Below are 22,544 nucleotides of genomic sequence, written 5' to 3'. Positions count from 1 at the left end.
GACTGCTCAGAGTCTCCTGCTGCTCCCTGGACCCCTGGGACATCAGCACCTGGAGCTGCCTCCCCACACCCGTCAAAGAGAAAAAGCCCCTGGTCCTGCTGTGTCCTGGTCTGTTCTGGGGAGCAGGGGGTGCGTGATGGGGGACTGGCTGCTGCTCATGCTGTGCCATCTGGCCCAGCAAATAATAAGTATTAAAACAATACAGATTTTATTAATCTTTATTAATAAAATATTCTGTTCTCTGTACCCCTGCCTTGCCTGTGGCTTGGCCCCCTCTGCCTGCTCCCCTTGGCAGGGAGGGCTGGGTAGGTGCTGGTGCAGATTCCAGCCCCCCTTCCCTGCTCTGTGCCCTGCTGGGAGCTCTCTGGGTCCCTTCTGCTGCTGCTCAGGGTGGGCAGAGCGAGGTGGAGCCTCACGGCCCACGTGGGCTTCCCAGGCATCGCGGGGGGCTGGAAGGCACTCGGTGACAGAGGCCCCTGAGAGGCCAAGGAAGGCTCGGAGCAGCCCCTGAGCCCCCGGCTGGGGCTCTGGAGGTGGCCGGGTCCTCACTGGCCTCACGTTGTCTTGTACCTGAGGGGAGGCAGGGTGAGGGGGGGGTCTCTGCTGGGGACAGAGGTCCCCCCACGCCCCACCACTCACTGCTGTGACAGGTTGAGGTCTGGCTGAGCCCCCACGAATGCCAGCTGCTGCTCCAGCTCCACGATGCGCAGACCGATGTACCCCGAGGACAGCAGCAAGGCCACCATGCTGGGGACAGGCCAGCATCAGCCAGGGGGCACAGGGTCGGGACATGGGGCAGGAGCAGTGCCACGGCCAAGCTCCCGAGTGCTCGCCCTGGGGATGGGTGTCCCGGGGAAATGCGGGAACCCCGGCCCGCCAGTGCCACCCTGGAGAGGCTGTGTCGGGGCTCAGTAGGGATGGGGAGCAGTGGTGTGAGCAGGTCCTGGGGACTCACAGCAGCAGATAGATGATGATGATGATGTTGAGAGGGCTCAGCTGGGGGAGTATCCGGGACCAAAGTGCAGTGGCCCAGGTGCAGAGCACCGTGTGGGGTCCCCCTGCCAGGACAAGGCAGTGTTAGTGGCACTGAGAGTCCATGCTCCGCTCTGCCAGGGTGTAAACCCCCAGCATCATCTCCCCATCCCGAGCCCCTTGACCCACCCCAGAGGCCACGTGTCCCTGCCGAGGGCACCCATTCGCTGCTGCTGGGAACCAGCAGGGCCACCTCATCATCCTCCTCCTCCGCTTGCCTTGATCTCGGGCTTGGCTCGTCTGTAGGTGACCAGGAGACACTTAATGAGTGCCCCAGGGAGGGGTCTAGGCGTCCTGGGGGCACATGGGGCCACAAAGAGCCGATCCTGCCCTCCCTGGTGCTGCGGGAGATGCTGGTCGGGGGGGCAAGGGCCACGCGGTCCCTCCCAGCCTGTGTGTGTCTGGGGAGGGGGAGCAGAACCCAGAGCTGCCAGCACAGGCAGGGGCACGACTGTGAGTGGGGACACGAGCAGGGGGCTGTGAGCGTGTGAGGGGTGCACCAGGGTGGCCACTCACCCAGGGACTCTTGGAGGCTGTTGGGCTCCGGGGTGCTCTGCTCCAGGCCCGACTGCTTCAAGATCTGGAAAAGGACAAGCCCTGGTCATGGTGTGTGTCCCCAAGGCACCTGCCCCGCTGCCATGGGGACATGGGCAGGACCTGATGGGACCTGTGTCACCCACAAGAAGGGAGGGTCCTGGGGTCTGCTCTTTTCATGTTTCCCCCCCACGTCTTCCCAGGGCCCACTGCACCCAGCCCACCCCATCCAGGGGTCTGGGACCACCCCTCCTTCTGCTGCACCTTCCTGCCCTCTATTCCATGGCCTTTACCGGAGACTTCCTAAGGGTTTCCTCACTGTCCACTGAGTCTCGAGGGCTCTGGCCGCTGTCCTGGATGAGGAGAGATGAAGAGTGGTGCCCTGCCATGGATGGATGGAGCCCCCCTCCCCATCCAGCCCCCGCGTACCTGCAGGTGTTTGCAGACTGACCTCAGGAGCTGGTACGTGGCCTCTCGCTGGCGCAGTGACACGAAGAGGAACTGCCAGAGAGCAGGAAGGGGATTTGTGCCAGAGCTGCCCCCTCGGTCATGGCCCAGAGCCCATGGGGACCAGGACACTCCAAATAGCCCCGGGTGCAGCTGCCCCCCAGCACTGTCCCCACTCTCACCTTCTCCCCCTTGGCTGTGCGGATGCTGATTGCGTTGGGCACCAGCCATGCCATGTTGGTCTTTTTGAGGGCTGTGATGGAGTCAACAGGGACCACGGCCTGTGCCAGAGGGGACAGGCTGTGTCACCGTGTTCCCGGCTGCCACCTGTGCCCCTGCCTGTGCCGCCGGCCCCACACCTGCTCCAGCCCACCTTGATGTCCTTGAGCAAGAGGTTGGAGTGGAAGCAGATGTGGTGGGAGGACACGTAGAGGCGGCCGTGGTAGGGCACCTCTCTTTGCCAGGCACAGGAGAAGCAGCCCAGCAGCACGTTCTGCTCAGCGAGCTCCCCGAAGGCCCGGCGGTAGCTGCTGTCCTGCTTGCTCAGCTGCGGGAGGTCGGGGGATGGTGCTCGGGGCCTGCCCTGGCACTGCGGCCATCCTGCAGCCCCCTGCTCCATCACCACGACTGCCACGGAACTGGGACGAGCCCTCCCATGGCCCCCGCCCCAAGAGAGCGTCCAGCCGAGACCATGGGGCTGGGGCTGGCGCTGGGGTCCTGCTCCTCAGCTCCAGTACCCCAAGACTCACCGAAGGGGATGGTGGTCCCTGCCTGCCCGTGGCCTCCTGCTCTGTCTCCTTGCAGGAGGACTCATAGGTCCTGGATCTGGAAGGAGGCATCGGAGGGGGTGACTCGAGGGGCACAGGTGGGATGCGGGGCTGGGGTGCGGGATGTGTCTCCGTGAGGTGCCAGCACCCACCTGGTGAGCTTGGGCTGCCCCAGCTGGGCACTTCCCCTCTCTTCCAGGCTCCGCCACTGCTTCTCCCCCAGGACCCGCTGCCTGCCGCGTCTCAGCTTCCCCGGCAAGAGGGATGAGTCCGACAGCTCGGGGAGAGGGGGCAGGTTGTGGGGACGGTCCATTCCTGCGGCACAGCAGCTCCCAGGGTCACCAACCTGTTCCTCCACTGGGGAGGACATGGGGACAGGGCTCAGGCCACGCCGGGACCGGGACATCAGAGCCCACCGGGTCGCATGAGCCCTTTGCCTGTCCCACGGTATCATGTGCCGGCTGCGATCCCTGTGGGGAGCGGGGGCCGGGGTGACGGGGAAGTGGTGACCCGTGTACCGGCGGGTGACGGCGAAAGTGATCCCTGGACCGGGGGGTGCCGGCCCGTGTCCCGGCCGGTGCCGGCTGCGGGAGTGCGTGGCCGGGCTGGCTCCAGGGGGACGGGAATGCGGCTGCGGTCCCGGACCCACGCGCGGCCCCGGGGCCCCGTCCCGGGCGCGCCCCGCGCCCCCCGCTCTGTACCTGCTGGGGGGCACAGCCAGGTCCCCCCCGTCCCGTCGGAGCTGTTCCGCTCCCACTCCTTCCAGCGCCGTTCCTGCTCCGCTGCCACCTCCTCCTCTTCCTCCTCCTCCTGAGGAAAGGCAGCGGGCGGGGCCGGGCGGCCGCGGCGGGTTCGCAGGGAGCGGCCGGGGCAGCCCCAGCCCGGGACACCCCGGGGCTGTGCGGGGTGAGCCCCTGCCCGGCCCCCGGAGGCATGCGGGACCACCCAGCCGCCCCCCAAACCAGCTGCAAATGCACTCCAGTCCCAGCAGTGCTGAGAGCCGGAGCGGCACAGCCACAGTCCCGCGGCACTCTGCAATCCTGTGGCATTTCGCGGTTCTACGGGCACCCCGCAATCCATGGGCACCCCGCAATCCCGGGACACCCCGCAATCCACGGGCACTCCGCAATCCCGGGACACCGCACAGCATCGTCCGCCCGGTGCCCGCTCCCCTCCCTCCTGCCCCGGCCCCCAACGCCGGGCAGTGCCGGGGCACGGCCGCCCCTCGCCCCGGGGGTTTCTGCCGTGGGACAGGGACCCACCCCCAGAGGAAAGTGGGGAGGGGGCGCGGCCGGGCCGGGGGCGCTGGGCAGAGCCCGGACCGCGCCCCCCCGGGGGCCCTGGGGCAGGTGCGAAGGCCACGGGCTCAGCCCGGCTCAGCCCCTGCTCTCTGGACCAGGGCTGTTAACGCCCTTCCCGCAGCCAGGAACGGCCATAAACCCGGGCCGGCCCCACGTGGGAAGCGGCGCGGCCCGAGGGGGCTGCACCCCGCATGCCCACCTCACTCTCAGCATCCCGCTCCATCCCCCTGGATCCATTGCCCACCACCGGGCACACTCGGGGTGTCACTCCCTGCCCTTGGCCACACCTGCCACATCCCCCAGCCCCCACATCCCCCCTCACCCCACACTTGTGTCCTGCTGTGCACACACGACCCCACAGCCCTCACGGCAGGGGCTCCGGCAGCTCATCCAGGGTGCACACACAGACAGGGGGCCATGGAGAAGCCCTGCCATGGAGCCAGGCTGGGAGAGCTGGGGGTGCTCACCTGGAGAGGAGAAGGCTCCAGGGAGAGCTCAGAGCCCCTTCCAGTGCCTAAAGGGGCTCCAGGAGAGCTGCAGAGGGACTGGGGACAAGGCATGGAGGGACAGGACCCAGGGAATGGCTTCCCAGTGCCAGAGGGCAGGGCTGGATGGGATCTGGGGAAGGAATTGTTCCCTGGGAGGGTGGGCAGGCCCTGGCACAGGGTGCCCAGAGCAGCTGGGGCTGCCCCTGGATCCCTGGCAGTGCCCAAGGCCAGGCTGGACATTGGGGCTTGGAGCAGCCTGGGACAGTGGAAGGTGTCCCTGCCCATGGCAGGGGTGGAACTGGATGAGCTTTAAGGTCCCTTCCAATCCAAACCATTCTGGGATTCTATAAATCCAAGCTGGTTCCCACCCATGCCTCTTGCTCCAACCCTGGAATATTTCCTTGTGGCCCCTCAGCAATGGGGAGTCCCAGCTCTGCAGAGACGCTTACGGGCAGGGGTGCAGGTTCTGGATTGCCATCACAGCCAGGCCATTGGCCATCTTGTCCGTGAAGCTCATGGCACCGTAGACAAACGCGCTGCTGTGCTATGGGAGGAGAGGGAACCACGCTGTGCCATGCTGGGCTAAGCAGCGCTGTGTGCCCTCTCATGGGCAGAGCCCTCACTGCAGCAAAGCAGCAGAGCCTGGGGCACAGCACTCACGGGGCACAGCACACCGGGGTTTCCCAGCAGAGCCCCCTCCCAGCGTCTCCATCCCCCAACCCTAACCAGTGCCCACCCCAGCCTGTGCGTTCTGAACCTGCCATGACCCCCCCACTCCATCGACCAGGAGCAGCGGCCGTACCGTGTTGGTGCCGATGAGATCTGCAGTCATGGACAGGGAGGTGACCAGGATGGTGGCTGAGCCGGCCCCGAGCAACATGGCCAGCCCGTAGATCTCATCTCCCACCGGCCTGGCCAGGGCCACCCAGGAGGCGAAGGCCAGGACCACCAGGATGCCCACAAAGTAAGTCAGCTGGGATGGGGACAGGCAGAGGGAGAGGGGGGAGTTCAGACATCAGCTGGCACTCGGTGAGGGAGGAGCAAGCAGGGGGACCAGCACTGCCCAGGACCCATGAGGGACAGCCCTGGCTCTGTCCATGGTGTAGTTAAACAAGGAGACCCCAAAAGCAGGTCCTTGCTGTGCTCCAGGCTGTTCTGCAGCCCAAGGGTTGAGCCCCAGGCAGAGTTGTGGGAGAGTGTCTGTGAGGGCAGGGGACACTCCACTGGCACCCAACAGCACAGAGGGGACACACTGCAGGGTCCCTCCTGCTGGCACTGCAGACTGTGTGCCCACCCAGGCCAGTGTAGCCAGACCCCCATCTGCCCCTACCACAGGGCTCTGCAGCCCAGTCAGGCCTGCAAGGGACATGGTAACTCTGGGCCAGCATTGCCTTCCCCAGCCCCAGGGATGTGCAGGACAGGCCCCCGCCCCCATCCCTGCCCACCACTCCCAGTCCCAGTGGGACCCATGCTGCAGTGGGTGGTTGCTGGCAGAGAGTCCATGAGGGGTCCCTCCTCTCCAGCTCAGGTGTGCCAGGAGCTCTGCTCACAGCCAGGATTTGGCCCCTAGGCCTCTCCTGGGGTCAAACTCCAGCCTCTCCAGCACCCTGGACTCACATTCCGACCGATCCATTTGTTCACAGGCTTCATGAGGAATGAGGAGAGGAACCCACTGACGTACATCACTAGGGGAATGGTGGCAATGTACTTCTGCAAGGGACAAGGACAGGGAGGAGATGAGCCCCAGGCCATATCAGGACACTTGTCCACGTGTCCCTGCCCTGCACCCACCTTGGAGAGCAGCAGCGAGTTGGTCAGGTACATGGCGATGTAGGTCTGGGACAGGTTGACGATGAGGCGGGTGGCCATGTAAAGCACCGCGACCTGTGAGGGGCAGGGCCAGGGCATCACCACTCAGCCCGTGGGAAGGACTTTCCCTGCCCAGCTGTCACGGCACAGGTGCCCACCAGGAAGGGGATGGCCCCTCTGAGGTGGTGGATGGGTGCCCAAAACAGCCCCTCTCTCCATCCCCACCCGCACCTGGGCAAGTCCCTTGCCTGCAGGACATCCAGGGTGCACAGGCAGGGCAGCAGCCCAGGCCAGGGGAGTCCCGCCCAGCCGTACCTGGTAGAAGGAGGGCTCCAGCAGCCAGTCCTTCCAGAGCAGCAAGGGGCCTGGGGGTTCCTTGTGCAGCAGCGGAGTGCTCTCCTCTGGCTCGAGCCGCACCCTTGGTGGGTATGGCTTCTCCTTGGTGCCCAGGTGGAAGATGAGGGAGAACACGGCCCCCAGCCCCACCACGATGAGGGCCAAGTTCTGGTGAGGCAGTGGGGGTGAGCACAGCAGTGGGGGCAGCCCATCATCAGCCCCCCAGCAGTCTGGAGGGTAAGAAGGGGTTCCCAAACTCCAGGGAGGGCTCAGCGTGGCTCTTGCCCAGTTGGTGAGGTTTTAGAGCACTGCCCCCTTACTCCCTCCAGTACCTCCCCAGCTGAGCCATGGGAAGAGGGAACCCCAGGGACTGTGCCCTGTCACTCACCCGAAACACAGGGATGTCCTGGGGGCCCAGGTGCTCCATGTGGTCGGGCTGGTCCGTCTGGAAGTTCAGCAGGAGCCAGGTCAGGCCATAGACAGTGATGTTGGCCATGACGGTGAAGGCATACCTGAGGGGAAGGAAACCTCAGGGTGATGCAGAGGGACAAGCACAGGGACAGCACAGCAGGGCAGCTCGGCCCATGGCTGCCCTCCAAGCCAAATGTGCTACAGCCTCTGCACCCCAGTGCCACGGCTGAGGCGACACCTCTGCGGGCACGAGGCACCTGGCCAGGCATCAGCCTTACTGGTGCAACTCCCAGTGTGCCCAGTCCAAGTGTTGGGACTTCACTGGGAGGAAACCAAGATCCCTACAGGTCAGTCTGTTCCCCTTCCAGCCACAGCTCACCTCTGCTTCAAGGATGCCATGAGCTGCCTGATCTGGTACCCCCAGAGTGGGACCACTTGGCCCCACAGTTACCCCACATCCTCCCTGCTCACCCTGCTCCATGGGATAAACACCCCATCTCACATCCTGATCCTGACAGAGATGAGCCAAGTGCACTGCCCACCTGGCCCTGGGGACATCTCACCTCCAGAACAGTCCCCACAGCCATGTCCAGCTCTCCCCAAGGGCATCTGGGAGGAACAGTCCCTTCGCTGAATGCCACCCCCAGTTCCCAAAGGAGAAGTGTCCCCAGCCCAGGAAGTGTCCCACAGGCTGCATCACTGACATCCCTGGCATCAAGACACTCCCTCCTGGCACCAAAGGCTTTGGGCCACCAACCCAGGACCAATGTCCTTTGGCACATCCCACAGGACACTCACATGGCCCAGTCCTCGTCCTGCCATGCCAAGGTCTCCAGTGTGCCACAGCACCCAGGGACCTCCTGTCACACAGCAGTGGGACCCAGCATGGGCAGGGCAGCTCCCCCAGCCCCAGGGGACTCCCAGGTGTGGCTGTGCTCACCTGAAAGCCGTGAGCTCCACCTTCCCATGGTCACTGCTCACCAGCTCAGGGATGAGGGCCAGGTGGGACACCTGTGTGGCCGCCCAGCCAAACTGGAAGATGACGATGAAGGGGAGGTAGTAGATGAAGGCTGCCCACTGTGGAGTGCTCTCCCTGCAGGCCAGGCAGGGGCTAAAGACAAAGGGAAAGGACACGAGGACACAGGTGGTGCCTGGGGAGAGAGCGGAGCAGTGAGAAGCTGCACACCTGGCTGGGACTCCAGTGTGACACAGACAGCCCTCTCCAGGACAGGTTCTACCCCAGAGCTGGGGAGGGAGGTCGGCCCCTTCCCCAGCCAGCTGACACGTGGAGCTCCAGACACCCCCTCAGCCCATCCTGCACAGGGAATGTCCTTCCCTCTGGCACCCAGCACAGACAGGCACCCCCCAGTCAAGGTGCTTCCCCAACACAGTGCTGGCACTGCTCTGTCCTCTCAAGACATCATGACAGACCCTCACTGTCACACCCACAGCCACCAAGAGGTTCTCGCTGTCCCCAGGTGCAGATAACCAGTCAGATAACCCCTCCCTGCTGCCTGGCCATGGTGATATGGCACCCCTAGGCTGGGAGAGCTCTGGGTGTCCCATGGGTACTGGCACCCCATCTGTCTCCACGTCTCCCCTCCCGTGGGGCTGGCAGAGTGGGGCTGGCAGAGAGAGTCATGCTTCTGCCACACTCACGGACATCACCCGCTGCATGACAGGGTGACACAGAGCCATGGGGGGCTCCGGGAAGGCCCTGCTGAGTCAGGGACACCAGAGCCAGGCTCCTCCCTCTTCTGTAGTGTGACAGCATGGGGATGCAGCCTGGGGACGCAGCATGGGGACGCTGTGGGTAGGGCAGACAGGCCAGCCTGGCCTCTCCCTCCCCTTTCCCAAAGTTACAGAGTTTATCTGCTAAGCGGCTCCACAGGCCCCCAGGCCCCGATGCAGAGCCTGGTGCCCTGTCCCACATGTCCCCTGGTACTGTCCTACATGTCCCCAGCTTCTCTGCATGCTGATGAAGAGCTGTTCCTGCAGCTGAGGGGAACCTGCTTTGCCAGGTCCCCAAAGTATACTCTCTACTTTGCAAGAACCTCTCTTCCTCATGAGTGATTCCTCTTCCTCCCACCCATGAAGGGCAATTCCTCCTCCTCCTTGCTCCCACATGGCACAGCCATGCAGGGCCAGGGCAGCGCCAAGGGCAGCGCCAAGGGCAGCAGTGACAATCCCAGCCCAGCCCCATCCATCCCACCAAGGGGTGCTGGGTCCCCACATTGGCTCACAGTCGGCTCTGGTGCTCCAGGAGCTCCAAAGGACAGGGAACTCGGGCACACGTGGTGCCTCTGCCCCAGACAAACCACAGGCATGGGAAAGTCCACGAAGGCTCAAACCAGCCCAGATCCTCTCTGTTCCCTGGGTCTTAACTGGGCCCAGATGAGGGGTGAGGGTCCCAGGGCCCCACAGGGTCAGGCTCTGCAGCCCCCTGAGGGCTGTGAGGGCTCCCAGGGGAGCACTGAGGCAGGGGCTGTGGGACCTCCAGGGCTGCTCCTGTGCCCACCCATGAACCATCGCCACCAGCACAACCACAGGAGTGTCACCTCCTCCTCATGGCCCCCGGGACAGGCAGTGCCCACCACCAGGGTCATCCCACCTGGCCACCCCACAGAGCTGTGCCCCTCTGGCAACCCAACACCCATGTACCCCAAGTGCCCAGGAGTGGCTGCACTGAGTCAGAGGGGTCCTGGGGACCCCCTGCTCTCCCGAGTGGGGCCATGGGACCCCCCCAAGACCATCCTGCCCACCCCTGCAGCACCCCAGGGCAGGCAGAGGCCCGGGTTCTCATCGCTGGCCCCGCGGGGCACGGGAATGCCAGGCTGCTCGGCACAGGCGCCTGGGGCAGGGATTTTGGGACAGCACTGCCAGACAGGCTCAGACAGGCATCAGAGAGACGCTCACCCTTCCTCCCCACTGTGACAGGAAGCTGGACCCCAAAAAAGAGCTGGCGATCAGACGGGGAGATCCGGGACCGCCTGTGGGAATACCCGGAACCGCGGCCGCGGCGGGGAGATGTCACCGATAGCAACTCGTGGTGTGTCCCCCGCCCCGAGGCTGCGGTTTCACAACGTTTCCTCTGATCTGAGCACGGGTTTGCCACCGGACGAGACACCCCGGTCCCACACGACACCCCTCGCTGCAGCGTGATCGAGCGAGCCGAGCGGCCCCGGCACAGCCGGCTCCGGTGCGTTTGCCGCCACCACTGGTCACTCTGTGGTCAGCCAAGGTGGGCACTGGGCTTCCTTGGGAATAACCCACGCTCCAGCCTGGGAAACAGCCTGCATCTCTGCTCCAGCCCCTATCCCTCTCCAGCCGCCATCCCTGCTGGGCTGTGCTCTGCTCCTGCAGCCCCCGTGCAGGGCCTGAGTTAGGACTTCCCCTCTGTGCTCCCGGGCAGCACCCGGCTGGAGCAGGGGGACGGAACAGCTCCGGCCACTTCTCTAAATCTAGGGCGCCGATGCGGCTGACACTGGGCCAGGGGTGAAGCTGCCCCCTCAGCACTCTCCCTGACTCACCAAGCCAAGCTCCGGCGAGGTCAGACACTTTATCAGGCTGCTGTTGGGTTGCACGAAGTGGTTGGTCGAGATAAATTTGGGATCAAGATAAGAGCACCCACACTACAACCGTCCTCGCTCGGCGCGGGTTTGCTCCGGGTGAGGCAACACCCGGTTGTTATCGAGGGTTGTTATCAATGGCTATTTCTTCCATTAACTGCCCCGTCCCCAGTGCCAGCTAAGCAGGATATGCAGGCTCCTGCACCACTCACAGCACCAAGGACCCCTCTTCAGGCCATGCTGTCCCTTCAGAGAGGGACCAAGGCCCCCTCTCCTCCCCACACTGCTCTCCATGTCACATTGTCCCCTCAGAGAGGGACCCCGCCAGATGGGTCCCCACCAGCCCCTGGACTCTGTTGAACTTTTTGACCCAGGGCACAATACAAGACGAACCTGTAAATAATTCCCATGAGCCAGAGCCTCCTGTGCATCCCATGGCCATACCCCACTGCTGGCCCCCGGGGTGCCCAGCCCCAGCACAGCCAAGGGCCCCACGCTGCACGGTCCCCCCTGGGGACACCAAGAGCTGCTCAGGAAGCACCTGGGCTTTTGGGAGCCCAGATTTTACTGCTGGTCTTGGTTTTGCTACCGCTCCAAGGTCTGAGCACGTGGCTCTCACCCCAGCTCGCTGCCACTCACGCGCAAAGCCCTCGGGGCAGCGGGGAGCCCCCGGGGTGGGATGGTGCCCAGGCAGGACAGGGACACCATGGTGCCCCTTCCCCATCCAGCCTCAGCATCCCGCTGTCCCCTACACATGGAACACCTCTGTCCCCACTTCGCTGCCACAGGGGATCCCAGAAAGGCACCTCCCAGGCTATCCCCTCCTCACAGAGTAGCCCAGGCCCATCTCCTGTCACCCAGGGCACTGCCAATGCACCAGAGCCCCTTCACCCTCCACCAGGCACCCCAAAAGCCCCAAGCGCAGCCCCCCCTTCCGTGGAGAGGCTGCTCCCTTCCACCCCAGGGCACCCAATTCTCCTCAGCCCTGGGGCTGCCCCTCTCCAGCTGGGGGGACCCTGTCCCCACCTCACTGCCACATGACGGTCCCCCTCCCCAGAAAGGCTCCCACATCTTCAGGGAGACCTCCACACCACAAAGCACCCTGGTTCCTCCCTGATCCAGGGAATCCCCAAGGCTGATCCCCCCTGACCCAGAAAGGCACCCTTGGTCTCATTCCCCCTCTTCCAGGGCACCCCAGAAAGGTACCCTGGGGCTGATCCTGTACCCCAGAGGTACCACCCCAGAGGGCCACCCACGTCCACCCAGCAGAGCTGCTTGGGGCCAACCCCCTCCAGCCAGCATCCCCCAGCAAACCCTTCCCAGCTGTACCCCACCCCAGGCACCCTAGAAAGGTTCCCCGAAGCTCATCCTTCTCTTCTTAGGGCATCCCAGAAAGGTTCTCCTGGGTAGCTCCCACTCAGGGCACTTCAGAAAGGCTCCTTGGGGCCACCCTTACCCCTTCTGGGCACCCCAGCAGGGTGTCTCCCACCCTGGGCATCCCAGAAAAGCTCCCCCAGGGTCACCCATTTTCACACATCACCTTGCATAGGCACCTCAGTCCACGCCCTCAGGGCACCCCAGAAAGGCCCCTCCAGAGCCATCCTTAGATGCATCCACTTAGAGCATCCCAGAAAGGCTCACCCAGGTGACCCCAAACCCAGAGCACCCCAAAAAGTCTCCCTCACAGCCACACTCTTCCCCTACCCCAACCAAAGCCCCTCGGGATTACCCATCTCTTATCTTTGGCACCCCAGCAGTGTGTCCCACCCATGGCACTCCAGAAAGGCTCCCTTGTGTGGCCCCCAACCCAGGCACCCCAAAAAGGCTCCCCATGGCCATTCATTTCCATCCAGGCCACCCCAGAAAGGCTACCCCGGGGCCACCCATTTTCACCCAAGACACCTTGGATAGGTACCCTTCCTTGGGCCACCCCTTTCCAGGCACCCCAGAAAGGCTCCCCTACGTGTCCTTCAACACAGAACAACACAGTAGGGTCCCGCAGGGCCGTCCCTCTCCACTTAGAGCATCCTAGAAGGGCTCTACTGGATGTCCCCCAACACTGACACCCCAGGAAGTCTCCCCAGGGCCACCCATCTCCACCCACGGCACCCCAGAAAGGCTCCCCCGGGGCCATCCCTCTTCACTTAGAGCATCCCAGAAAGGCTCGCCTGGATGTTCCCCAACACAGCCACACAGAAAAGCTCCCCCGGGCCATCCCTCTTCAATTAGAGCATCCCAGCAAAGTTCTCCCCTCAGATGTCGCCCACTCAGGACACCCCAGAAAGGCTCCCCTGGGGCCATCCCTCTTCAATTAGAGCATCTCAGAAAGGCTCCCCCGGGTGTCCTCCACCCAGAGCACCCCAGCAAAGCCCTCCAGGGTCACCGCCCTCCACCCCGGGCACCCCAGAAAGGCTCTCCCCGGGTCACCCCTCTCCACCCAGCTCCCCCCATCAAAGCTCCCGGTCCCCCGCACCCCCCGTCCAAATGTCCCCGGTCCCTCCGGTGCCCCGCACCCACCGGCCAGGTGCCAGCCCTTCCTGCGCCCGTAGCGGCCGCAGCCGTGGGCTCGGTCGGCCTCGAAGCCGAGCAGGGGCGTGCAGAGCCCGTCGGCCGCCTGCCCGGCGAGCAGCAGCGCGCCAGCCGCGCCGTGCCCGTAGCCCAGCACGGCGTGCAGGAAGGGCAGCAGGTAGGTGAACCACAGCGCCGAGCACGCGTCGTTCAGGAAGTGCCCGCACGCGAAGCTGAGCCGCGCCCGCAGCGGCAGCGCCGGGCCCGGGGCCGCCGGGGACTGCGGGGACTCCGCCATGGCCCGGCCGGAGCCCGCGGGGACAGCAGCGGGACGGGCCCGGCGGGAGGGACCGGCAGGGAATGGGAGGGAGGGAATGGGAGGGGACAGGGAGGGACAGGGAGGGACCGGCCGAGACCGGTGACCCCCCCCGGGGCCGCCGCGTCCTGGGCGGGGAGAGCGGGGGGTGACCCGGGCGGGGGGGAGGCGGCAGCGGGTGAGCGCCCCGTGACACCAGTGCTGTCCCCACACCGCTCCCAGTGACTCCGCTGCTGTCCCCACACTGCTCCCAGACACAGCAGTACCGCCACGCTGCTCCCAGTCGCATCAGTGCTGCCCCACACCGTTCCCAGTCCCCACACCGTTCTCAGTCACACCAGCAGTGGCCCTATACCAGTACCACGATACTGCTCCCGGTCACACCAGTGCTGTCCCCATACTACTCCCGATCAGACCAGTAATGTCCCCATACTGCTCCCAGTCGCCCAGTAACGGCCCTGTACTGCTCGCAGTCACAGCAGTGCTGTCCCCGCAGTGATCCCAGTATTATTCCCACACGTCTTCCAGTTGCTCCTGTCCTGCCTGCAACAGTCCCACAGACCCCAGTACCCTCACACTGCTCCCAGTCACACCAGTGCTGTCTGTAACAGTCCCAGCCACCCCGTTACCCACACAAGGGAATGTCCCAGTCACTCCAGTACCCCCACACTGCTCCCAGTGACCCCAGTACCCACCCAAGCAGGGGGTCCCCATGCTGTCAGTAGGCACCCCAGAATTCCAGTGACACCAGTACACCCACTCTGCTCCCAGTAACCCTGGTATTCAAGCAAGGCGTCCTCATGATGCCAGCAGTTGCCTGAGTTCCAGTGATCCCAATACACCATCACACTGCTCCCAGTCACCCCAATATCCCAGTATGCACTAAGTGGGGAGTGTCAGATTACAGGAGTGAGGCTACAGGGATTTGTGGGCACTGGAACCAGTCAGATGGGAGTCACTGGGACACTGGGATGACTACAGATATCGTGGGGAGCCCTTGCTTGGATGGGCACTGGGGTCAGTAGGAGCTGAGGGGGCGGGTACTGGGGTGACTGGGACCTTCTGGGTAATGGTGTGTCTGGGGCCATTATGGGCTGTACTGGAGTGGTTGGGGACACTGTGGAGGGAGTACTGGGGTCACTGGGACTCTGGGGTGGCTCCTGGAGTCGCAGGACACCCCCTCTTGGGTGAATACTGGTGTCACTGGGAGTAGTGTGGGCATACTTGGGCAACTGGGACCTCCTCTTGAGTAGGTACTGGTGTGACTGGGACCAGTACGAGTAGTACTGGGGCCCCTGGGACCCTCTTGAGGGGAGTATTAGGGTCACTGAGACTCTGTGGTGACTACAGGCACCAGGGGGATCCCCAACAGTGTGAATACTGGAGACACTGGGAGCAGACACAGGTCGTGGGGGACCTCCCCTTGTGTATTTAATGGAGTGACTGGGACCAGTATGGGCTGTACTGGGGTGACAGGAAACAGTGTTGGGGGAGTATTGGGGTCACTGGGAGCAGTGTTGGAGGAGTACTGGGGTCCCTGGGATTCTGGGATAACTACTGGTGTCATGGGAACCCCCTGCTGGGTGGGTACTGGGGCTGCTGGGAGCGGTGGGGGAGGGTAACTGAATCAGTGGATCAGCGCTGCGGTGGGCACTGAGGATACTGGGAGCGATGGGAAGGTACTGGGGTCACTGGAATGGGTCGGTGGCGGTGGGACCCCGCCGTGACGTTGCCCCTTTAAGGCGCTGCCCACAGCGGGCCGCTGGCGGTGCGTCCCCACCTCTTTGTCGGTGCCCCTTTAAGGCGCTGCCCTCCCCACAACACTTCCTCGTCCCCAAGCTGGCTGCTGATTGGTCGGGCTGCCGGCCGCGCGCGCGCGCCGCGCCCGCCGGCCCCGCCCTCCCTTCCGCCGCTTCCCTCTGACGTCATCACATCCAGCCAATCCGCGTGGGGCCGCGCTCAACGAGTCGGCGCCGAGCGGCCAATCGAGGGCGGCGCGGCCGGAGCCTCGTTTGCATAATAATAGAGGGGCGTGGTCAGGTGAGCGGCGGCGGCGGCGGGTCCGGACGGGCGATTCCATGGGGGTTTCCATGGGGGGATCCGATGGGGGGCTGGGGGGGGGATCGCGGATAGAGGGCGAGGTGTGGGGGCGATCCTGCTGGGGCGCCGCGGTGGGACCCCAGGAGGGAGGGCGAGAGGCGGAGGGCCGGCGAGGGGGTACCGGGGGGCACTGGGGATGCGAGGGGGTGCGCAGTGTTATGGGGATGAACCTGTTGGGGCTGCGATGGGTCTCGGGGGGGATTTCTGCAGGGGAGGGCCCAGGGGACGCTGGGGATCGCGGGTGGGAGGGGGACGAGGGGAACGAGCCCGTGGGGGCAGCGATGGCACCCCCCGGGAGGGGGGGGGGGGGGGTCAGTGGGAGCGGGCCGGAGCTCGTGCCCGGGCCCTGGGGGCTGTGGAGGGTGGAGAGGCCAGTGAGGGACTGGCTGGGGGAGGAGAGGCCATTCGGGGAGGGGTCCTGTGATTTCCCCACGAGAGAGACACCTCCGAGGGCGGCTTCGGCAGGGGAACACCGGTGGGCACCGCCAGCCCGATGGCGGTGCGAGCTGGGCTCTGTCCGCAGGGTGCTGAGCGAGACCCCCGCCCATGGCCCACAGCACCAAGCAGCCGCCCGCCGCCCTGCTGTAAGTGCCACCACCTGCCACAACCTCCTCCGGCCGCCCTGCCCCGTGTCAGTGCCCCTGGGGAAAGAGCAGCAGAAACTGCCCCCCTTCCGAGCCTTGGGGTGCTCTGTGTGTGTTGGGGAGGGATTGTCCCGCTCCGCTCTGCACTGGGGCAGCCTCACCTCCAGTGCTGGGGGCACTCTGGGCACCACAAGATCAGAAGGGTCCAAAGCTGTTGGAGAGTGTCCAAAGGAGGGACACGGAGCTGGAGAAGGGTCTGAGGAGCGGCTGAGGGCACTTGGCTCGTTCAGCTGCAGCAGAGGAGACTGAGGGGAGGCTCCTGGGGGCTGCAGCTCCTCCCGAGGGGAGGCGGAGGGGCAGGGGCTGAGCTCTGCTCTGGGACAGGGACAGGAGCCCAGGGAACGGCTGGAGCTGGGTCAGGGCTGGGCATGGAGCTCAGGGAAAGGTTCTTCCCCCCGAGGCTGCTGGGCACTGCCCAGGCTCCCCAGGGAATGGGCCCGGCCCCGAGGCTGCCAGAGCTGCAGGAGCGTTTGGACAGCGCTCTCAGGGATGCCCAGGCTGGGGTTGTTGGGGTGTCTGTGCAGGGCCAGGGGCTGCACTGATGATCCCGAGGGTCCCTTCTAACTCAGGATATTTCAGGATTCTCTGATTCTAAGCATCTTGGGAGATCAGAACCAGTGAGGGCTGAATTCCTGTGGGATTTGTGCTGTCCTGAGCTGGCCTTGGCCCTTCTGGCACGGGGGAGGGGGGGTGGACGGATGGGGAAGTGCCTCAGAGGTGGAGGGAGATGGATTCCAGAGCAAACTGGCTGAGGAGGAATCTTGCCTGAGATAACTTTACTTTATAAAGCATCCTTAGGCATGCAAGGAATCCGGATCACAAGGGGGGAGGGTGATCCGTCTGATGCTGGAGGGTGTTGATGTGTTCCTGGCGAACATGATGATGCTGTGGACATCACTGGGAACATTGCTCTTGGAACTGATAAAGCCAAAGGCTGGCCATGATTCTGCACAGCCTTGAAGTGTTCTTTTCCCCCATGAGCTGGAAGAAGAGGTGGTCTCACACCTTTCTGTAGGCTTTTTTGTGAGTGTGGCTACTGGCTGGCCTCTGATTCCAGTGGAGGGACTCGTCCCACCTTGTCTGCAAGGGCCGGTGCAGTGGCAGCCTCTGCTGGGGGCTCACGGAAGGGGCCCCCTGAATTAACTGCAAGGATGGCTTGTCTGGGTGAGAAATGGGGTCTCTGCAGGGATTGGGGTGTGCTCCAGCTACGTCATGTGGCAAACACAAGGGAAATTCCAAGGTGCGTTCTGAGCAGGTTGGGATCGCTGTGGCTTTTGGCACGTCTGTGTCGGGGCTTGTGTTTGGCCCCAGGCTGGTTCCCAAGTCTGGGGACCTGGTCAGAACCCAAGCAAGCATCATTTGGTGATACTCTGGAGCCCTTTGTGGCTCCCCTGATGTGGTGAAGACATTTCCAGCAGAGCAGGAGCTGCCTTGAGCACCCGGGAGTGTGAATGGGACAGGGCTGGCGTGGAGGAGGTGCCGGGGAGGCTTGGGGAGCCCCAGGGTGATGCTGTGGTGGAACAGGGAGGCTCTACCCACCCAGTGTGGTACCCGTGGGTGCCCAGTGGGGCAGGGAGGCTCTGCCTGAGGCAGCTGCTGATCTGTAAAGCCGTGGCAGTGACCTGGGGAGCGGGGCTGGGCCCCGCGCTGCGGCCGCTCGAGGTGTCGGGGAGGTGTCACAGACAGCACGAACCTGCCGGGGTGGTTGTGGCCAGAGCAGGTCGAGCCGGTGTCCTGCCCTCACCCTCTGCCTCCAGGGTTCCTTGGGTGTGGGTGATGCTTCCAGGGGGTGCCTCTGGAGCCAGGATCCAAACCCCTGCGGCTCCTCCTCCCTTGCAGAGTCCCTTGGGACTCCCCACCAAGGTGTGACCCGAGCCCAGGTGACAGGCAGGGATGTGACTGTTGATGTTACCTGACTCCAAGAGCCAACCCCCTTCCAAATGTCCCTGACGAGGAATCTCAGTGCTGCCACCAGACCTCAGGGCCCTGCTCACCCAGTGCTGGGCTCTGCTCCAGTGCTATCGCTCTGCTGTAGCCTCCCCTCATGGGAACAGGGGCTCCATGGCCGGTGCCGGGTTTGGGGCTGTTTGAGTCGGGGCATTTGGGGGAGCCAGTGAGTGCGAGGTCGCACTGCTGGGGGATGTGTCACTGTTGGTCCCCATGGTGTCCCAGCCCTCTCTGATAGTGCTCTCTGGCTGCAGACATGCCACGGGCAAGGCTCAGCATGGGAACTTCCTGGTGGCCATCAAGCAGGAGAAGGGAGAGTCGGCGCGGGTGGGCGGCGAGAAGCCAGAGGAGGAGGTGAGTCCCGGAGCCCGTGTCCCTTCTCACATGATTCCTGGGAGTGGGGCCCAAGGTGCCTGGCCTGGGGCTGTCCCTGTCCTTCCGCTTGCCCTGCAGCAGCCCAGGTGAGTCTGTGGCTGTGGCCATGGGCCAAGGAAGGGCTCAGACTTTCCCTTGAGGGCTGTGTGGCGCAGGTGGGTCTGGGGGCTTCTCCCATGTCCCACTGATGTGATGGCTCTGATCCTTGACGGGCTGTCCCTTCCCCATGGGTGCCAGCCGGTGAAGAAGAGGGGCTGGCCCAAGGGCAAGAAGAGGAAGAAGATCCTTCCCAACGGCCCCAAAGCCCCCGTGACGGGCTACGTGCGCTTCCTGAACGAGCGGCGCGAGCAGATCCGCACGCAGCATCCCGACCTGCCCTTCCCGGAGATCACTAAGATGCTGGGAGCAGAGTGGAGCAAACTGCAGCTCTCGGAGAAGCAGGTACTGGCTCCCGGGAGAGACCCCCGAGGCTGGGCAGCTCCAGAGCCTGCTCCCCGAACCCCTGAGCTTGCTCCAGGGAAGTTGTTGGGCCCAGTGCTCGGGAGTGAGAGCTGGGCAGGGAGGGGTCAGCAGCTCCCGGCAGCCTGGGTTGGGCCAGGCTGAGGCCCCTCTGTGCCCTGCCACAGCGGTACCTGGATGAAGCGGAGCGGGAGAAGCAGCAGTACATGAAGGAGCTGCGGGAATACCAGCAGTCAGAGGCCTACAAAATGTGCACGGAGAAGATCCAGGAGAAAAAGATCAAGAAAGGTGGGTTGTGGGAGCAATGGCTACCAGGATCCAGCCAGGTGCTGTCAGAGCCTTTCGGGGACACAAGGCCGGCCCCCGGGGTGACCTCCTTCCTCCCCTGCAGAGGACGTGGGCGCAGTGGCCGTGAACACCCTACTCAACGGACACCCGCACAAGGTAAGGCCCTGTCAGGTCTGCCTGTGTGTGGGGAAACTGAGGCACGTGGCACTGCTGGGCTGGCTGCAGGTGTGGGTGGGCAGAGAGAGTTCCGGGGCTGTGGGTCCCAGGTTTCTGGAGGGGTGGGAGGCAGAGCATAGCCGTCCTCCCTTCCCGCTTGTCAGGTGGGGCCAGCCCTCACCCTGTCCCAGTGCCTTCATCAGCCCGGCCCCAAGGTGTTGGGGTCCCCTCTGGTGGGCTCAGCCCTGCCCAACCCCTCCCTCTTGTCCCTCAGGCTGGTGAGTGCAGCGACACCTTCTCCACCTTCGATGTGCCCATCTTCACTGAGGAGTTCTTGGACCAAAACAAAGGTAGGGGCTGTGGAAGGTCCCTAGGGAGCCTGGATGGAGGGACCCCGTGGCTGGAATGGGGTTTGGGTTTGGAAGAGGGAGGTTGGGGTCTGTCCCTGCGGACACGGTGCTGTCCCGGCAGCCCGGGAGGCCGAGCTGCGGCGCCTGCGCAAGATGAACACGGAGTTCGAGGAGCAGAACGCCATCCTGCAGAAGCACACGGAGAGCATGAACTGCGCCAAGGAGAAGCTGGAGCAGGAGCTGGCGCAGGAGGAGCGGCAGACCCTGGCCCTGCAGCAGCAGCTGCAGTCCGTGCGGCAGGCCCTCACTGCCAGCTTCGCCTCCCTGCCCATCCCCGGTGAGTTGGGGGCAGCCGTGGGGGCCCCCGGCTGCTGGGACCCTTGCCTGGGCAGAGGGGCACTGAGGGGTCCCCCCATCCCATGCAGGGAAGCACTGTGGGGCAGTGGGGTGCTGGTAAGTGCCCAGGGATGTGACAGCCAGCTGGCTTCCCTGTCCTGGGCCGGGGCAGGCTGGGATCCTCTTTCTCTGGAGCCACACTCACAGCTGCACCCCAGATTAGCCCAAATCCATGTGTTCCTGGGCTTGTGCCAGTGCAGGAGGTGGCACCTGGTGCTGGGGTCCCTTCTGCAGTCCCCAGTGCATGGGCAGGGTTGGGTGGGGACCTGCTGGCCCTGCTCACTGGGCTGTCACCTCATAGGAACTGGGGAGACGCCCACGCTGAGCACCCTGGACTTCTACATGGCCAAACTGCACAGTGCCATTGAGAGCAACCCCCTGCAGCACGAGCCGCTGGTGCTGCGTGTCAAGGAGATCCTGTCCCGGATCGCCAGGTGAGCGCAGGGCTGGGACTGTGGCACGGGTGTCCCCATGGGACTGCGGGGTTGACCTTGAGCCAGTGGTGATGGGAGCTGAGCAGGGAAGGTGTGGACAGAGATGGACTTGGAGCTGCTCCAGGGAGCTGTGGGAGAGGGAAGCCCAGTCCCTGATTCAGGAGGTGTCCCCATGTCTGAAGATGCTGATCTGCTGGAGCCAGTCCAGAGGAGGCCACGGAGCTGCTCCCAGGGCTGGAGCTCCTCTGCTCTGGAGCCAGGCTGGGAGAGCTGGGGGTGCTCACCTGGAGAGGAGAAGGCTCCAGGGAGAGCTCCGAGCCCCCTTGCAGGGCCTAAAGGGGCTCCAGGAGAGCTGCAGAGGGACTGGGGACAAGGCATGGAGGGCCAGGAGCCAGGGAATGGCTTCCCAGTGCCAGAGGGCAGGGCTGGATGGGATCTGGGGCAGGAATTGTTCCCTGGGAGGGTGGGCAGGCCCTGGCCCAGGGTGCCCAGAGCAGCTGGGGCTGCCCCTGGATCCCTGGCAGTGCCCAAGGCCAGGCTGGACACTGGGGCTTGGAGCAGCCTGGGACAGTGGGAGGTGTCCCTGCCCATGGCAGGGGGAGGAGCTGGATGAGCTTTAAGATCCCTTCCAGTGCAAACCATTGTGGGATTCTGTGACAGCCACTCTTTTCTCCCTCCTCAGTGAACACTTGTGAGAGGACCAGTCCTTCCAGACCCTGGGCCTGGCTGGACCCCGGGGCTGTCCCTTGGAGCTCACTCAAGGGACAGTCTCTGCAGGGGGTCTGGCTGCTCCCCCTGCCCCTCGCACCTTCCTGCAGCTGGGACCCCCCAGCCCGGAGCGCCCGACCCATGGCCGCAGCAGCTCCGGGAACCTCGAGCTCCGGGGGACAAGCGGTGACAGGGCTGAGAGCCCGGCTGGGGCAGCGCTGGGAGAGGGTCAGCGTTGGCGTGAGCACCCCCTGCTCTCACCTGAGCCCCCCAGCCCTGCCTTGCCAACTGGGGCAGGGGAGGTGCTGGTGGGGTTGGGCCTGGAGTGAACACACCCCTTCAGGGTGAACTGGGGCTGTGGGGATGGGGGGCAGTGGGGAATGACTGGGACCCTCTTGGTCCTGCTGCTTCCTCCTGTCCCCTGGCCAGCTGGGGAGCCCCTTGGTCTCATCCCAGCAAGGGCATGGGGGCAGCTCCTTCCCACTGCCTGCCTCTGCTTTTATTTAATGGGTGCCTTCAGCCCCTGCCCCTGTCACCCTGCTTGGCTCTCCTCCTTTCCCTTCATATCTGGGACCAGGCAGCGAGCTCCTGAAAGCAATAAAACTCTTCAGGCCCGAGGGGAGCTGGCACTGATCCCCTCCTGGGGCAGGGAGCAGGGGAGAGCTGGGACTGACCCCCTCCCATGGTGGGGACCCCTGGAAGAGGGGAGGTGGGACCCGCCATGTCCTGGGGTGGGGAACCCTGTAGCAGGGGAGCTGTGGCCGACCCCTTCTTGCTTGCAGGGACCCCGGGTGTGCTGCACTGGCTTCTGCCTCCTGCCCCTTTTGCCTGAGCCCCCCTGCTCTCGTGGGACCACTGTGCTGGCAACCGGGGTCGGGGTCGGTGTCCCCGGGGCTGCCTGTCATTAATCTCAGACTGTAATTAGAGAGTGTCTTATTTTCTTACTTAGCACTACGTGGGCCTGGCCCTGGGTCTGACGGGGCCGGGGTGTTCCTGCCCCTGCCTCCCATGCCAGGCCTGCGCTGTGTAGCTGCATCTGCCATTGGCCATCTCCTGGTGCCGCTGGGCTTGGGATGGAGATGGGAGCAAATAAATGCGGGAGAAAACCACTCTGGTCCCTGTGTGTTTGTGCTCAGAGGGAGCTCTGGAGGCGATCCTGGGGCTGTTGG

General features: G+C 64.4%; 3 protein-coding genes across 4 annotated transcripts; 1 reads left to right on the top strand and 2 right to left on the bottom strand.

Moving 5' to 3' along the window:
• Positions 1-202: 202 nt before the first annotated feature.
• On the bottom strand, positions 203-4,373 carry LOC121662300 (GRAM domain-containing protein 2A-like). The gene is made up of 12 exons (XM_042023306.1): positions 3,482-4,373; positions 2,933-3,137; positions 2,763-2,838; positions 2,387-2,560; positions 2,196-2,294; positions 1,996-2,067; positions 1,860-1,919; positions 1,549-1,612; positions 1,162-1,272; positions 956-1,058; positions 640-747; positions 203-570 (listed from the first exon to the last, which is right to left on the bottom strand). Exons 1-12 carry the CDS (start codon positions 3,858-3,860, stop codon positions 555-557), a joined length of 1,467 nt encoding a protein of 488 aa, XP_041879240.1. The 5' UTR covers positions 3,861-4,373; the 3' UTR covers positions 203-554.
• Positions 4,374-5,014: 641 nt separating this feature from the next.
• On the bottom strand, positions 5,015-13,542 carry MFSD12 (major facilitator superfamily domain containing 12). The gene is made up of 8 exons (XM_042023307.1): positions 13,212-13,542; positions 8,066-8,276; positions 7,103-7,226; positions 6,694-6,882; positions 6,361-6,453; positions 6,187-6,279; positions 5,372-5,542; positions 5,015-5,113 (listed from the first exon to the last, which is right to left on the bottom strand). The coding sequence occupies exons 1-8, from the start codon at positions 13,498-13,500 to the stop codon at positions 5,015-5,017; spliced, it is 1,269 nt and encodes a 422-aa protein (XP_041879241.1). The 5' UTR covers positions 13,501-13,542.
• Positions 13,543-15,460: 1,918 nt separating this feature from the next.
• On the top strand, positions 15,461-22,484 carry HMG20B (high mobility group 20B). 2 transcript variants are annotated; one of them, XM_042023309.1, is made up of 10 exons: positions 15,461-15,558; positions 16,142-16,202; positions 18,464-18,563; positions 18,822-19,025; positions 19,211-19,331; positions 19,435-19,487; positions 19,762-19,837; positions 19,959-20,174; positions 20,535-20,667; positions 21,350-22,484. In XM_042023309.1, the coding sequence occupies exons 2-10, from the start codon at positions 16,165-16,167 to the stop codon at positions 21,360-21,362; spliced, it is 954 nt and encodes a 317-aa protein (XP_041879243.1). In that variant the 5' UTR covers positions 15,461-15,558; positions 16,142-16,164; the 3' UTR covers positions 21,363-22,484. The 2 variants fall into 2 exon arrangements, with proteins under 2 accessions (XP_041879243.1, XP_041879244.1); XM_042023310.1 differs by lacking the exon at positions 15,461-15,558 and adding an exon at positions 15,563-15,578.
• Positions 22,485-22,544: the final 60 nt, after the last annotated feature.

Source organism: Corvus kubaryi, unplaced genomic scaffold, assembly GCF_017639235.1.
Source record: "Corvus kubaryi isolate FWS band 111438036 unplaced genomic scaffold, C.kubaryi_AGA036_p1.0 37241, whole genome shotgun sequence".
In the NCBI taxonomy this organism is placed as follows: Eukaryota; Metazoa; Chordata; class Aves; order Passeriformes; family Corvidae; genus Corvus; species Corvus kubaryi.
The sequence above is the reverse complement of the archived record's forward strand: the minus strand, read 5'-3'. Positions and strand labels throughout refer to the sequence as shown.